At 50.5% G+C, this 17,142-nt stretch overlaps 1 protein-coding gene across 4 annotated transcripts in view; it reads left to right on the top strand.

The window, feature by feature from the left end:
• The first annotated feature begins 2,711 nt into the window (after positions 1-2,711).
• The window catches only part of SEPTIN11 (septin 11), an 88,092-nt gene continuing 73,661 nt past the window's right edge, over positions 2,712-17,142 (top strand). For all 4 annotated transcript variants that reach the window (XM_077301109.1, XM_077301111.1, XM_077301108.1 and 1 more), the window contains exon 1: positions 2,712-2,872. In XM_077301109.1, coding sequence (XP_077157224.1) covers positions 2,747-2,872 — 126 coding nt within the window. In that variant the 5' untranslated portion in view covers positions 2,712-2,746. The remainder of the gene's footprint in view (positions 2,873-17,142) is intronic.

Genomic DNA, 17,142 nt, shown 5'->3' with positions numbered 1-17,142 from the left:
CTTTTTCGCCTTTTCCAACAGCCTTTAATCTGAGGAAACGACGTGGAAAGGGAGATGACAAGAAGGGATTACGGTGCATCCATGAGGAGGAGAGGGCATGGATATTGAAGATAGATGGGGCTGGCAAACAGGAAACAAACAGTAGCAGTGAAAAAGATTCATACAAAGTCCTGGAATTCCCTTCCCTTGACCACTAGGGGGCTTCCAGACACCATCTTCCCCAGTGTGTCTTCTTACATAATCAGGCATTTGCTGCTATTTAGGGGTCCAAAAATCTTATTTTGCATGATTATTTTCTTCCCTGCAACTGCCTAAGCGAGCTCCCCCTCTGGAATTCTTCCCCAGAAATAAGGGCTGGAAATCTGCGGCGTTAGTGTCTCGTAGAAGAGGCACCTGTTGTGGTCCTGTTAAAAAGACAACGGACTCTGTTGAGATGCACAACATGATTTGCAGTCTTGGTGCCCACAAGTATGTACAAGTATCCGGAATGCAGCTAAGAGAGCAATCCTAAGAAGGGCCTTGTGTGTTTAAAGGGCCGCTAGTTCACAGCTGACTTATGGTGACCCCGTAGGCTTTTCAAGGTGAGATGATCAGAGGTAGATAAAGGTGGGTCCGCCGTGTTGGTCTGAAGTACCAGGACAAATTTAGAGTCCTTTACGACCGAGCAAGTTTGAGTCGTGGTATTGAGCTTTCCTGTGCAGGCACACTTCCTCAGATACGATGTCATGGAATGGAAGTAATCAGTTCATGATCAGAGGTGGCTTGCCACTGCCTGCCTCTTGAGAGCCAGAGTAGTATGGTTAAGAGCAGTGGCCTCTACTCTGGAGAACCGGGATTGATTCCCACTCCTTCTCCACATGCAGCCAGCTGGGTGATCTTGGTCCACTCAATGTTCTCTCAGAGCTCTCTCGGCCTCAATGTTGTGAGCCCAGATCCTGTTAGTAAGGACTCCTCGGAGGAAGAATCTTGTCAGGAGCTCCTGGCTTCACCTTAACCTCAGCTGGATGAGAGCTTAGCCCAGCCAAATGTTCAACAGGTAGAGAGCCCTGACCAGCAGAACAGAATGGAGATGCAGACAAACTAGGGTTTAGACTCCAAATTGGTTGCAGAAGCTCCTCAGTTCTCTGCCCAGCCTCCAGCTGCAGCTCCCTATCTGGTCAGCCCACCCACCTGAGCCAATTAAGAAAGCTGGCTAAGTGCTCCAAGGGATCTCTAGTCTAAAAGGCACCATGCCTGATTAGCAAGGCAGTTGCTGACTGCAGAAGCCTGTGAGTCATTGCAGAGTGAGGGCGGAGAGGCTGCTGACAACCTATATTAACTTGGGGCTAGGAGGCCTGCCTTGCAGATGTAACTTTGCAGCTTGACAAATCTTAGATGCCAGTTTAGTTCTTTGTTCCATATAATAATTTAGGGGAATCCACTATAAAGCAAAGTTTCATGCTTTGGAAGTGCAGCCCATGGCCTTATTTCCCTCTTGGTTCAAAAGAAGCACTAATAACTTGCCATCATTCCATACTGGAGTTCTCTTTTTCTTCCTTCCCTCTGTATATTTGGAGGTGCCTCAGTTTCTTCTGGGGAACGGTGTCCTATGATTTTTTTCAAAGGCAAACATGTTTATTTCCCGGGATTTGGGAATATAACAAGCAGCCTTTTTGCATACAGCTTGAGTGCAAACCCAGAGGCAAATCCGTACAAGTGATAAAAATAGCGTGATGAGGAGTTGGATAAAATGGATTTCATAACAACAACAACAAAACCACATTAGGAATCTTGGTAGTTTTGGGGTGATGGAAGTTGGCTTCTGCATATCAACCAAGCTTCTAGTCAGGGGTATTCAATCTGTGGTCCTCCAGATGTCCATGGACTACAATTCCCTTGAGCCCCTGCCAGCATTTGCTGGCAGGGGCTCATGGGAATTGTAGTCCATGGACATCTGGAGGACCACAGGTTGACTACCCCCTGGACTAAGGGACAGATGCATTCCCAGCTGTGAAACCTGAGAGTAATTAAAAGAGAACCTGATGAAATGGGAATTATCAGCCCGCAGGTAGAAGGTAAATCTGTCAACCATTGGGATAAATGGGCAGAGGCATTCAGCTGGAGGAGTCTCTGCTTGGCACACAGAAGGGCCCAGAATCAACCCCAGGTGCCTCCAGTTAAAAGGACCAGGCAGCAGGTGATGTGGAAGACCTCCACCTGAGACCCTGGAGAGGGGTTGGGGCTCAGTGGTAGAGGACCTACTTGGCATATAAATGATCCCTGGTTCAACCCCCGGCTCCACCTCCAGTTAGGAGGCCCAGGCAGGAGGGGATGGGAAAGACCTACACAGGACGTGTCCCGGTGGCAGAGCCTCTGCTTGGCATGTTGAAGGTCCCTGGTTCAATCCCTGGCATCTCCAGTTAGGAGGCCCAGGCAGGAGGGGATGGGAAAGACCTCAACCTGAGAGCCGACACGCGTCCCTCATTCCGACGTTCCGCTTCCCGTCTCCCCTCGCCAAGCAGCCCTTGTGGCCAGCCCGGCAGGGCCCGCTCTCGGGCATCCCCCACCCGCGCCAGGGGAGGGGGAGGGAGAGGCGGCCGCACGCGCGCCCTCCGCCCGGGCCTCCGACGCGTGGCCGGGGAGGGTGGCCGCTGGGCGCGCCTTCGCCCGGGGCCCAGCGCGGCTGGCGAGGCGGGCGTGCCGGAGGGGCGGGGCGTGGCGGCCGAGCCCCCGCCCTCTCCTCTCCTCCCCCCCCCCCGGAAGGCGAATGGTCGCTTCCAGCCGGGTGGCCATGTTGCCGCTTATAACAGGCGGCGCGGGCGAGCGGGAGCCGGAGGAGCGTCCAGGGCGCCGGAGCAGCGACGGCATGGCGGTGGCGGTGGGCAGGCCCGCGGTGAGTGGCAAGCAGGGCAGCCGAGCCCTCGGGCAGCCCCGGCGGACGCGCCCCTCGCCGCCTCCCGCCTCCCCTCGCTCCCGCGCGCCATTCATTCCCCGGGCAGCGCGCGCCAAGGGCCGCACGGGAGGCGAGCAGAGCTGCACGCGGGTCCCTTGCCCCGGCCCCCTTGGCCACGGAGGCGCCGCTGCCCGCCCGCCCGCCCGCGCTGGGCGTGGAGGGATGAGGCTCCGGCGGCGCCATCCGGGGCGGAGGGGGCCGGGCTCGAACCCTGGGCGGACGGGCTGCTCTCGGATCGAGGCGTCCCGGGCACACGGGCCCCGGGGAGAAGCCCGCTGCAACCCCCGCGCGTGGGCGCGGGCGCGGGGAGGTGTCACTCCGCTTCGGTTGCCGCGCCGGGGCTGAATGGGAGGAAGCGCCGGGAGAGGAGTCGCTGCGCCGAGACGGGACGGGGTCGGAGAGGGAGGAGGTGGCCCGCTTCCCCGGCGGGCGGGCTGCGTATTGGCCCCGATCTGGGACGCCGAGCAGGGTCAGCCTTGGACGGGAGACTGCCGAGGGAGGCAGGAGTAGAGCCAGGCAGTGACCAGCCGCCCCGGTTGCTTTCTGCTGCCAGAGATGGCCCAGGCGGACCCGATTTTGTCCGATCTCGGAAGCTAAGCAGGGTCGGCCCTGGTTAGGGCTTGGATGGGAGACCCCCAGTGTCCATCCGCTGATGCTTCGCTTTACTTGAGCTGGTTGCCCCAGGCCAGTCTGGTCTCAAACAGTGTTGGTCAGCCCTGCTCAGTACTTACTTAGAGCGGCAAATCGTCATCCCTTGCCTTGAAAACCATTCAGGGTGGTCATCAGTCAGCTGTCACTGGAAGGGGGTTTCCAGTGAGGGTTGGGTGTGGAGAGCCAAGCATGGAGGTCCATGAATTCCTCCAATCCTGGTTTTGTTGTATGGCAGAGCTGCGTCCAAGAGGGGCTTTGGGACAATAAGTCTTGGACTTTCTCAAGCCCTTGCTCTGTTCCAAACTGGCAAACGGGTTAACTGGGAATTGTGACTACGCGGATCTGCTCTTCTCCTTCTCACTCTGTTTGCTTTCTTTCCCCCTCTTTGGGAGCCGGGAGTAAAGAAGTTGATAAAATGGTGGGGTTGCCATTGCAGACTGTCTTAAGAAACGTTGACTTAATGTAGTGCAGGGATTCCCTACCACGGGTCCACAGACCCCCCAGTGGTCTATGGAGCTCTGGAGAGGTCCACAGTCATTTGCCTCCTGCCTTAATGGACTTCCAGTCCTCCCCTTCCCAGCATGAGTGAGTTCTCTTGTGGTTTCTGCACCTGGGAGGGGGCGGAGCCTGCACATCTACTCCCACCTCAAACCACCTCCTGTCTCTCACCCTCTCAGTCCTCCTCCGGTCTGCCTGTGAATACGGCTAGTGATGTCACTTCCTGTCGCTTCCAGGGTGTGTGACAGGTAGGCGTGGCCAGCTGACATCCAGGACTCCTCAAAGCCTGAAAAATTATTTCTGGGGCTCCTCCATGGTCAAAAGGTTGACAAAGGCTCAGATATGGGAAGGAGGGTTCCCTGTTCTAAGTTGGGCATCTCTTGCCAAGTTACTCAGTCTCCACATCTGGAGGTTATAATACTGACCTATTTTGCCGGATATAAAAGAGAGACCATGCGCCGTTTGAACATTGTTGGTTTGAACACTGTTGTAAGGTCTTGGGCCCTGACCCACCAGTTGAAGGCTAATATTTTAGTAAACTTCAACACCCCCTCCTGTCTTTACTTCAGGATTGATTTGGCCCACCCCCCTTGAAGTTTGAGATCTGGAGGCTGAAGCCTGTTAATGTCGCAGCCCCCCCCAAAATGGCTGCCAAACTTTTTAGAAATGGTTTGTGGTTTTCAGAGTAGGACTTGAAACCATCTTGGGGGAGTGAACTGCTGTGGGGCTGCAGAATTTCCTCCGCTGCCTCATCTCATGCAGAAGCCAATGGGACACCTCCGTGGAAGCCTGTCTTTTAAGGCCACGTTCTTGGGAGGCCTTCAGACATCCTCAGATCAGGCAGCTAAATACCAGATGGAGCTGCCTCAACCTGGCCCTCCCCCTCCCCTGTTTCATACGACGGTTGTGGTATCCTGTGGGGATCAGAGCTGGGTCTAGAAGTAGTAGTGTGGCTGCAAAGGAGCAGCAGAACGGTTAAGAGAGAGGGGGGGGAAAAACCACGCATACACCATCAGGTTGTGTACCATATCAACGGCAACATCGTGAGCATTCTCTTGGTGTGTGCGGAACAAAGACAGACACAATGCTTGGTGACTCAGATTATTTGCTCTGTCTTCATGGTTTTCGCTAGAGGACTTTCCCACACTCTGAAAAAGCCCAGCACTGTACAATTGCGGTTTGTTAAGGCGAGAAGCCGCAAAAGGGAACCGCAATTCGTTTTGCATCAGCAGGCGAGGGATGCCAACCTCCGGGTGAGGCCTGTAGTCCTGGAATGATGTCTGCTCTCCGGATAACGGGGATTATTTTCCCTGGAGAAAAATGACAGCTTTCCAGGGTGGACTCAGTGGCATCCCATCCCTGTGGAGATCTCTCATCTGCCCTGATTCCTCCGTCCCCAAATATCCAAATTTCCCCGCCCAGATTGGCAACCCTGCAGCAAATCAGTGGGTTTTTTAATCAAAACTTTAAAAAGCCCCACGTTATCTTAAGGATGACTGGCTAAAATCCTGCTCCAGGAGATATGGGAAGTTGTACAGAAAGGACCGGCTATTTTATATTATGTACACGGATTAGCCAGAAAACTGTTATGCAAAGTGATTTTAGGAGACATGACTGTGCAGTCCAGTGCTGAGTTATTTCTGTCTAAGCTTATTGATTTCAGCAGGCCCCGGATCGGAATAACTGTGCATAGGATTGCGCTGTGAGAAACAAGGTATTTCGCTTCAGGACTTCTTACAATTGCACACAGTAGAGCTGTCCCCGGGGAAATGCTGAAATGAAATAAGATCTCTGAAGGAACTTTTGTAAGGGTTTTTCTTTTCTGTTTGGGGGCGAACTATGAATAAACCAGTTTCTTTCGAGAAGATGTGGGCATGGTTTCTTGCAAACTTCCCAGACAGGTTTAAATAACTAGATCCTTACTGAAAGAGAGAAAAAAGAGTCCTTTTTTATTATGTCTCTAACTTGCAGATATGTTGGGGGAAGTAAATGCCGACCATATGAAGGTAGTCTTATGCATCGTCAGACAGAGGGGAGAGGGCGGAAAAGGGGGGGGGGGCTTGATTGACTTTTTCCTGTTCGCTTTTTTTTTTAAGTGCATGCCAGCAAACCAGATGTTGCACATGAGCAAATGATTTCAATGTGGCTACTTTCAGAATGAGAAAAAAATAGCGTCTGCATTCAAGATGTGGCCCAGCTCGCCTGCTTCCTGTGACTGTTTTCTAATGCAGTTTGGGAGGGACTCCGCCGTTGTGTTCTAGTTTTATGCCTCCCATATTTTTATTTATTTAATCTATCTCTGCTGCTCTGACTGTGACGTCCGTGTTGGTAATTCTAGGCAAACTAAATGGTTTGTGTAAACAAAAACAACCCTTCTCCTCCTACCACCCCGTACTTATTTAGGCGGTTTTTGGACATTGCGTTTAGCTGCGGTTATGTGAAATGCTCCTGTATCCAGTGTGTTGCCAGATGTCATTTCTCCCTCTTTATTCTCGCTTTGAGAATCGTGGTTAAATTGTAACTCCAAATTACCCATGACAGAGGAAGGGAGGCACGTGGAGGAAGCAGAGCTAGATTTCTTCCCTCAAACTAGGCTTGTAAACTTTTTTTTTCCTGAGTCCGAAACCTGGTTGGTGGGGGTGAATAAGTTGTAATTCCAATTACTCCTGACATAGGAAGAAGAAGAAGAGCTGGTTTTTAATACCCGCTTTTCAGTACCTGAAGGAGTCCCAAAGTGGTCTGCAAACACTTTCCCCCTTCCTCTCCCCACCTGTGAGGTAGGTGGGGCTGAGAGGGCTCTAAGAGAACTGCTCTGTGAGGGCACTGTGACTAGCCCAAGGGCACCCAGCTGGCTGCACAGGGAAGAGTGAAGAATCAAGCCCATCTCTCCAAAACAGAATCCTCTGCTCTAACCACTACACCACACTGCCTCTCAGAAAGGCAGATGATTGAAGCAGAGCTACATTTCCTCCCTGTGACTAGGCTCACACACCTCAAATGGATTCTCTGGGGTTTAATCCTGACTCAAAAACCTGGTTGGTGGGGAGGAAACGGTCTCTTGCTAACCCATTAGCTTGCATTTGTAGTGCACCAGTAACCTCCATTAGCATCTAAGTGTGAATTTTAACAATTGGGTGTGTGAGTTCCACAAGGGAGCTTCTTAGCTAGCAGGTTTCGTGCATTCCCCCCACCCTCCCTGACCACACTTATCATGTGTCATCGGAATTTATATTGGAAAAAGGCCAGCTCTGGAAAGGCCTGGGTATAAGTCAGGGGTGGCCAGACTGTGGCTCTCCAGATGTCCATGGACTACAATTCCCATGAGCCCCTGCCAGCACATTGTACTCCATGGACATCTGGAGAGCCACAGTCTGGCCACCCCTGATTTAGGGGCAATCCTTTGGAGATGTAACTTTCCTATATGAAGAGAGACTCTTTCTGCAGTTTAGCAAACTGTGGTTCTTGTAGTTTCCGAAGTTCATTGCATGCAATTAAACCTTTTATCTTACCCTCTCTTACCCATATCTTTACAAGAGCCTGGCTATTGTGATCACAGGTCTGAGGACCTGGTTAATTAAGTTAATTGTTAATAAATTGCAAGGTGTGGCTGAGAGGGAAGCTATTTGGAACTCTTTGTGTTGCTGTGGGGTAGGGCGGTGGGAGGGATGTGACCTGGAGCAGGCAAAAACGAAAAGGCAGTTTGGGGCGGATAAACTGGACCATGATATCCATCTTGAGCCACAGAGAATTCCCCTCTGAGATGGCTTGGGCAGGAAGGCATTGTAAGGATCTGTAGAAGCCGGCATCTGGAGTAACCGGGACAAAGATTAGCAACGTTATCTACGGTCTAACATTCTCCACATTTTGCAGCAGAATGGCTCGTGTTTGGCTCCAGCGTTTCACAATAATCCGCAAAGGCAATCAGAACACCCCTAATTCTTGAGCAGCAGCCTTGTGGTATGTGAAAAACTATTATAAAGTTTTAGTCCAGTCCTTTATGACCAACAAACCTCAGCCGCCCTACTCATCCTCCTCCTTCCTTTGTATATTTGATGTGAACATCACAATACAGCACAAGGTGAAAGCATATATAATACAGAATATATAAGCTATATTGACCCTGCTTAGCTTCTGGGGTCTTGTGACCTTGGGCTGGCCTGAGATCTTTTAATTTATGTGAAGCCTCCATCCGTCTTTCTTCCCTCTGTCTTCACAAGGAGATCCTTGAAGGGGAGATAAAGATTTGAGTCTAGTAAACACCATGAACAAGATTCCAAGGGTGTAAGCCAGGGGTAGTCAAACTGCGGCCCTCCAGATGTCCATGGACTACAATTCCCAGGAGCCCCTGCCAGCGAATGCTGGCAGGGGCTCATGGGATTTGTAGTCCATGGACATCTGGAGGGCCGCAGTTTGACTACCCCTGGTGTAAGCTTTTTTCGAAAGCTTACACCCTGGACATCTTGGTCTTCGAGGTCCTACTATATTAGAATCTTCTTTGCCTTCTGCAGGCCATTGTGTCTTCAACCACCTGAAACTGTCTTTTATAGGGGTTGCTACTGAAAGAGCCTCTTGTGGCGCAGAGTGGTAAGGCAGCGATATGCTGTTTGAAGCTGTCTGCCCATGAGGTTGGGAGTTCGATCCCAGCAGCCGGCTCAAGGTTGACTCAGCCTTCCATCCTTCCGAGGTCGGTGAAATGAGTACCCAGCTTGCTGGGGGGTAAACGGTAATGACTGGGGAAGGCACTGGCAAACCACCCCGTATTGAGTCTGCCAAGAAAACGCTGGAGGGCGTCACCCCAAGGGTCAGACATGACTCGGTGCTTGCACAGGGGATACCTTTACCTTTACCTTACTGAAAGTGATTGTAGACTTCTGCCATGCCCCTTCAACCTGAAGTCCCTCCCAGTATCTCCCTCCCCTGCAAGCTTTTCCTGTCCTTTGTAGATGTGCTGTAACTTCAGGCAATTTTTGTTGCGTTCTTGCAGTTATTGGGTTGGGTTTCAGAGGGATCCAGTAGGTTTCTTCTTGGTGTCGTTTCACCGATACTTTTTAGAGACTCTGTTAGCCTCGCCAAACAGCTGGACGTATTTTGTCTGTCAGGTGCACAAAAAGGAAGAGGTTGTCACCCTAGTTTTGGCAAAGTCGCCTAAATTGCCATTTCAAACTGTGTGGTCTCGCATTTTAGCTGACTAAGGGTTGGTTCGTGCCTCTATGGTACTCTCTTATAACTCCAAGAGGAGATTGGATCAACAGATGGGACACTCAGTTTGGGGCAGGGATGCTCTGTCTTTTTGGTGTTTGGGGGGCAACAGTGGTTCTGGAGTTCTGGCCCCGCTGGTGACCCTCCTGATGGCACCTGAGTTTTGGCCGCTGAGTGTTGGACTGCATGGGCCATGGGACTGATCCCACATGGCTTCTCTTATGTTCTTGCATTTCCTGGTATGTTTGGGGAAGAGGGTGGGGCTGGAAAGTATAAAATGACTCTTTTCTTTGCAAAAAAACATGTTTGTAGGACCCCAGCAGTGGCTCCATTCATACATGTCGAGGATCGCATGGTATGGAGACCTGAGGACACCAGTTTTAAAGGTGGCATTCTTGCCCTTTGAATGGAATGCTTGTAAGAGAAGGAAGCCAACGGAATAAGTACCTTTTGCTTTCAAGGAAGCATTCTAGAATCATAGAGTTGGAAGGGACCTCCTGGGTCATCTAGTCCAACCCCCTGCACTATGCAGGACACTCACATCCCAATCGCTCATCCACTGTCACCTGCCGCCCCCTTGAGCCTTCACAGAATCAGCCTCCCCGTCAGTTGGCTATCCAGCCCCTGTTTAAAAATTGCCAAGGAGGGAGAGCCCACCACCTCCCGAGGAAGCCTGTAAGCAATTCTGCAAGCAACTTGAATGGCACAGTCTCATTCAAACTGTTTGCAGAGTTGCAAGCTGGCAGGGTGGCGAGGTGATTGGTCTGCACTGATTGGATGGGCACAGGCTGATCATCCCCTCCCCCAACCTAATGGGTGTGCCCTCAAAACCAAGGGGGAAGTGCTGCAGTATCCACACTTCTGGCCTTCCCGGAGCACTCTGGATTCTGGGTTAGGCAGTGTTCTTGGTCTGATCCAGCCAGGCTTTCCTGGTGTTCTTGGTGCATTCTCGGTTGGGATTTTAAAGATGCGTCTCATTTGCAGTTGGGCAAACGTGGCCAACGTGGCCCTCGGGAAGCTGCTTCTTCCAGCCCCAGGCGGCACGGGCGCTCCCGAACAAAACGGTAACATGGGAACGTGATCCGTCCTCTCCTTGCTGGCACAAAGGAGGCCCACATTCAGTTGCTGCTTCTTGCCAATATATGGTTGGCTTACAGCATGAAAAAGGTCACTTAAAAAAACACACCCTTGTGTCTGATTTCTGGCAAGCCAGTTTTCATGTATGTGTTTGTGCAGCTTTTTTTTTTCCAGTCCCAGCACAGGGTTCTTTGAATTGCTCACCCTAGAGAAGCCGTTCAAGTCTCAGGGAGCGTGGGAAGCTGCCGAACATCTTCCTTAGCATGGGGGGGGGGAGGGGAAATGCCAGATTCGGAACCCTTTCAATGCCGACAATTCCTCCGCGATGTCATTCTTTGCAAGCAAAAAGTGCAGTTTAGCTTGGATCTCTCTCTCCCCCTACTTGGTATAAACTTTTCTTTTCCCAAGCAAGATTTTCCTGGCGCCCAGCCTGCACTTAAAGGAATCCGATGGGTGTCCCCCCCCTCTTCCCTCTCTGCCTCCTTCTCAGGAATGTATTTTCCTTCTCTTTAGGAATTGCAAATCCAGGGCCGCCATAAAGGGTCTCTTTCTAAAGGGGGTGCAGATGGCATGGCCAAGGTGCCGGGGAGGCAGAAAGGCCAGCTCCTTCTCTTGTGAATTTGCGATTCAACTTGGCAGCCTTTGATTCCAACCCGGGGACCATTTGCAATTGGTGCCGTTCGTCCGTCACAATGCACGTTTCAGTAGGCCTGCTGAGTAGCTGGGCAGTTGCCTGAAGCCGTCTTTCTAAGTACGCACCAGTTCTTTCCTCTAAAGACGAAGAAAGTTGAAGAATAAAGGGGAAAAGCCTGCCGGTTCTCTAGTGAATAACCGGGCTGGTTATTATAGGCCAGGCTTTCTCGGCCAGGGTTTTGTGAAACCCTGGGGTTTCTTGATGGCCCTGGAAGGGTTTTCTGAATGGGTGGGAGTTAATTAATATTTAATCTGTTTTTTTTTAAACCTTGGGGTATTTGAGGGTCCTGGAAGGTTTTTCTGAATGGGTGGGAGTTAATTAATATTTATGTGTTCTTTAAAAAATTGTTAAACATTTATAGGGTGACATGACCATATATGGTCATGTCGATCTGACAAAATGGCCAATGATGGGCCTGGAGGGGGCAGGGAGGGGAGGGGCCCCAGATGGGCGTGTCCACAGGTCTGCTTTCCAAGCATCTTCTGCAGGATTGTGCCACTTCCGGGGCTTCTCAAATCCCAAAGAATGTTTCAGGGGTTTCTCAATGGTAAAAAAGTTGAGAAAGGCTGGTCTAGGCTTTATAAGGCCTTAGTAGCAATTTAGTTTCTAAGTGTAGCCATGTTGCTCTGCAGGAGGAGAGCTCGATTTGAGTCCGGTAAGATGAACAAATTTTGAGGTGTGTGAGCTTCGGAGAGTCAAAGCTCTCTTTGATGGCTCTCCCACCTTCAGATGGCTATGAGGACTGGAGAATATCCATATATAGCTTCCAAAACACTCCCTTGACTTTTGGAGTCATGCTCCCCGCACCCCACCCCCCAAGATTCTGGCCTAACCGTTCATTCCGTTTGCTGGCAGGGGCTCATGGGAATTGTAGTCCATGGACATCTGGAGGACCACAGGTTGACTACCCCTGGTGTAGAATGCTGTGGAGTCCATGGTCCAAAGCAGCCATTTATCCAAGGGAACTGATTTCTCTTGCCTGGAGATTCCTTGTTATCCCCGGAGATCTACAGCTGACACCTGGAGGGTAGCAACCCTACAGGAGGCAGAGACATCACTAATGCAGTCCAGGTGCTGCTGAATAGAAGAACTGGTTTCTTATAACCCGCTTTTCAGTACCCAAAGGAGCCCCAAAGCAGCCCCAAAGCAGCTTACAAACACCTTTCCTCTCCCTGTGATGTAGGTGGGGCTGAGAGAGCTCTAAGAGAACTGTGACTAGCCCAAGGCCACCCCAGTTGGCTGCATGTGGAGGAGTGGGGAATCAATCCCAGTTCTCCAAACTAGAGTCTGCCGCTGGCTGTCCTGTCAGCAGAACCTGGTTTGGTTGCCAATGTTGACTTTTCTTGCCTGCGTGAAATTTTATTATCCAGTCAGCAGGTATGTGCCACCACGATGCAGTCCCTGGAGTGTCGCCACGCCCCGGCAGCTTCCAGCAAGGACACCTGTATCCCCTTTCCCCTTCAGGCCTTGTCTGCCTACCTCTTGGGTCAGGGTGATGACAATTCCCCCGATTCATCCGAATTCGTCTTAGACAAAAGTGTGCAGTTGTTCTTCCTTTAGGGCTGCCGTTTGCTGCAGCTGGGGCTCATCCCGGGAATCCTTATCTGAGAAGCCAGACTTCCGCTTGTTAAAAATCATGGGAGATCCCGACGTTGCCAGGAGCTTTCCGCATGCATGTATGCGTTGAGGCAAACACAAGTTCCGCAGGCTTCTGAAATGCTTGCAGAATAGGGCTTACCAAGCATTCCTGTAATGGTTGTGGAAATGCACTGGAGGGAACTCTTATGGTCCTTTCTGGCAGGGAGCCCCAGGATGGTGCTTATGGGAAGTGTGGAGCCTGATAACACCTTTTTCTGTTGCCTCCAAGTGTTTTAAGAAAATGGCAGGGGCTTTTCCCCAGTAGGGCTTCTGATTGGCTCCACCTCCTGCTGCAGCCATTTCACATCATAATTGCAAAAGGGCCCATGGGCTGAACAAGGTTGGGGGACCCCTGTTTTCGGGGGTCAAGGAGAAAGAACTGGGTTTCTTCAGGGATGGGCCATTCTGAGCACACCGTCTGGGCCAGTGTCCAACTGTAGAGAGCCAAGTTGGCTCAAACGGGCTTCAGGAAGTGAGGCCAGCATAGCTGAGGCTCTGAGCAAAAACCTCTAGGTGTTGCAGCAAGTGAACCAGGGAGGGGCAGAGGCAGGGCTGCTTAGCAGAGCCCAAGAGCCGCTCACAGTAGCTGCTTTGTTTCCCAGACAAAGCCTTTTAACGGGAAGGGATGTTTGTTTTGGAGCAGGAAGGGACAATAGCCCATTGCAGTGGGGAAAGGTCGAAGGAGAGCCTGTAAATAGGTCTTGGGCCTAGAAGGCTTGGAGTTTCCCATAGAGCAGGGGTAGTCAACCTGTGGCCCTCCAGATGTACATGGACTACAATTCCCAGGAGCCCCTGCCAGCAAATGCTGGCAGGGGCTCATGGGAATTGTAGTCCATGGAGATCTGGAGGACCACAGGTTGACTACCCCTGCCAGAGAGAACCCAGCTCTGGGGACACTCGATACTTTAGTCTACCCGTGGCTGATGTCCAAGCTTCCTTGTTCTTATCCAGAGAGCTCTCCTTCAAGGAAATGTTTTAGCTCTTTAACTGTTCTCCCTAATAACTTAATTAAAAGAGGGCTCAGCCTCCGTAAGCCTGCCTTTCTCCTGAAGGACGCAGGGCAACAACAGATACTGTGGGAAAACACAAGATATAGAGCATTTCTAAGGTTCAAGAGCAGGGGTAGTCAAACTGCGGCCCTCCAGATGTCAATGGACTACAATTCCCAGGAGCCCATGCCATCGAATGCTGGCAGGGGCTCCTGGGAATTGTAGTCCATGGACATCTGGAGGGCCGCAGTTTGACTACCCCTGCTCAAGAGAGTTACATAAGTGCTCTTGAAAAGCCTCGAAGCAGCTGTTGCTCTGTGCTAAAGGAGAACAGCCCTTCTTAACCTTGTCTGGGAGGTCATTTTGAGGCAGGGCCTTTGCAGTTGCCAATCTCCTGGGGTGGGGGGCGCTGGAGATGTCCTGCTAGTACAACTTGGGCCACTGGCAGGGGCTGGGGGGCTTGGTTGCCAGATCCAGGTTGGGAAAGTTCTGGAGATTTGGGGACGGACAGGGACCTAAGTGGGGTACAGTGCTGTAGAGCAGGGGTAGTCAACCTGTGGTCCTCCAGATGTCCATGGACTACAATTCCCATGAGCCCTTGCTAGCAAATGCTGGAAATGACTGACGGCATTCCTGTTTCCCAGTCGTGTGGAGATTTGAACATGGGTCTCCCAGATCTTAGCTTATCACCTTAACCACGACACCATACTGTCTCTTATCTTGCAGGCCTCTATACCAGGGGTAGTCAAACTGTGGCCCTCCAGATGTCCATGGACTACAATTCCCAGAAGCCCCTGCCAGCATTTGCTGGCAGGGGCTCCTAGGAATTGTAGTCCATGGACATCTGGAGGGCCGCAGTTTGACTACCCCTGCTCTATACCTTCTAGGTAACTGTTTTCTGTACTGGAGACTTTTAGGGCATTCGAGCATGGTTCTGCTGGAGTTATTGAGGAACTGGAGAGCAGCTGGGAGAGATCCAAATGGCTGACCTTTCAGGAGAGACGCTTGAAGGCTAATTCACTACAGTTGGGGGAGAATTTCTTTGGGCCGGACATCTGTTGTGCTTAAAAACCAAGTGGCTCAGGCAGCAGTCTTGGAGCTGATGTCGCGCCGGTATTAGGGCTCTCTGTTTTAGAGGCCTGTACTGGATGGCCTGCATGGCCCCTTCCAACTCTAGGGGGATTTCCGCACCCTTCAAAAATAGTGAAATGCTTACCTTTCATGGTCGCTATATTCCGTCCCCTCCATATGACGTCGCCAACATGCAGCATTTCGGCGGTAAACATTTTTCAGGCTTTGAGAAACACCAGAAGTCGCACAATCGTGCAGAATATGGTTGGGAAACAGAACTGTGGACACGCCCACCCGGGACTCCTCCCCTTCCCACCCCCTCCAGGCCCATAATTGGCCATTTTGGGAGGCGAGGGCGAGTCAACATGACCATATATGGTTATGTCACCTGATAAATGTTTAACAAATTTATTTTTAAAAAATAAATAAAATTCCCACCCTTTCAGGAAACCCTTCCAGGACCCTCAAGAAATCCAGGGTTTCACAAAATCTTGGCTGAGAAATCCTGGGCCAAGGTCACATGATAGTCGGCTTTAAAATATGCCTTCTTGATTGCTTGGTATGCGGGTTTTCTGGGGAATTCTCAGTTAGGAAATCTTCCAAAGAGTGATCCTCTACCATAGTCTTTTACTAAAGAGTTTTGCCAGTTCCTTCTTATGCATACCAATCAGACCTTAAATATCTCAGGGCCCATAAACACTTGAAGCTGCTTTCTTCTGAGTCAGGCCTTTTCTCCGTCGAGGTCAGCATTGTCTACTCAGGCTGGCAGCTGCTCTCCAGGGTCTCAGACAGACGTTCTTCCCATCACCTCCTGCCTGGTCCTTTTTAACTGGAGATGCTGGGGATTGAACCTGCAACCTTTTGCATGCCAAGCAGAGGCTCTTCCACTGAGACACAACTTCACATGGGTCTTTCCTCTCCCCCCCCCTGCTCCCCAAATCATTAGTAATTCCCCCCCGAAAGAGTTCTTAAGCCTTTTCCCTGCCCGTATGAGGAGCACTTCCAAAATATTGTAGGCAGTGCTAAAAAGCCTGTCACATTCTGTGCATTTTAAAGGCCTCCGCGTTTTGCCACCCAGCCTCTTCATCGTGTACGATGCCAGCTTCGCCTCGCCGTGATCAGTCAGCCTCGTTAATATTGAGAACTTGTCCCTTTTGTCTGGCTGCTAATGCAAAACTGGAGTTTTCTGCAAATATCTTGACAACTGCAGGTGTAGAACTACTGTGGTTCTGGAGCAATGTATGTAAAAATAATTGGCATTTTCCTGGGAAGCACGTGACCTGATTTGCTTTCTTTTTCTTTGGTTGTTTGTCAGGAGTCTGGGCTAGACATAGTACATAAATATTTTATGCATTGATTCACTATGGATGTGGGGGGGGGGCGGCCCTTCTGGTGTGAGCCTACATGTGTTGACTCAGAAGTTACCGTTGGTGCGTTCACGAGGGTTTGATGTTTGGTACACATGAAGCAGTCTTATAATGAATCAGACCATCAAAGCACTTCCCCCGCATCATTTACCCCGTTTTCCCTTTCTTCTTGTACATGTTCTGCTGGACGGAACCACAAACTGACGTAGAAGGGGGCAGGGTCCTTGCCTTTCTCGTTGCAATGTATTTTCTGTACTTCGGGGCAAGAAATTCCTATTTCTGTTTGTTTATTTTTAGATTCCCACCACGCCGTTCCCCAGAGGGCTCAGGGTGGTTCACAGCAAAGTTAAAATACACAGCAGTTAAATATAATTCAGCTTTAAAATCTAAATTTTAGTTTTCAAATCAGCCAATCTTGAGGGGGTTCTCCATCTTTGGACATTTTTCAACAGAGGCTGGATAGCCATCTGACGGAGAGGCTGATTCTGGGAAGGCTCAAGGGGGTGGCCGGTGAGAGTGGATGAGCGATGGGGATGTGAGTGTCCTGCATAGTGCAGGGGGTTGGACTAGATGACCCAGGAGGTCCCTTTCAAATCTATGATTCTATGATTCTTACGTGAAGTATTAAGATGGATTTATACTTGGGGAGGACATATGCAATACATACATTTATTTATTTATTTATATAGGTTTCTATGCCGCCCATTTCTTTGCAGCTCTGGGCGGTTTACACAGAACATTATAACTTACATGAAACATTATGCAGACTATAACATCAAAATAACTTTCAAAAAACATCAAAAGATTATAAAACCACAATTATAATATAATAACATAATAACATGTTACTCAAAGCCTTTCTTGTCCTGATCTGGATAGGTCAAGCTAGGCAAATCTTGTTAGGTCTGTTAAGAGCAGTGCGTTTGGACTTCCATGGCAGGGGAGATTTGTAAAAGAAGGTTCTGCCCTTCTCACAATCCCTACTTTTGTGGGTTCTTGGCCCTAAGGAGCAGTTCGGATCAGGAC

The sequence above is a fragment of the Paroedura picta genome, chromosome 10, assembly GCF_049243985.1.
Source record: "Paroedura picta isolate Pp20150507F chromosome 10, Ppicta_v3.0, whole genome shotgun sequence".
NCBI classification, from domain to species: Eukaryota; Metazoa; Chordata; class Lepidosauria; order Squamata; family Gekkonidae; genus Paroedura; species Paroedura picta.
Note: the sequence above shows the minus strand (reverse complement) of the source record. Positions and strands in the feature narration are given on the sequence as shown.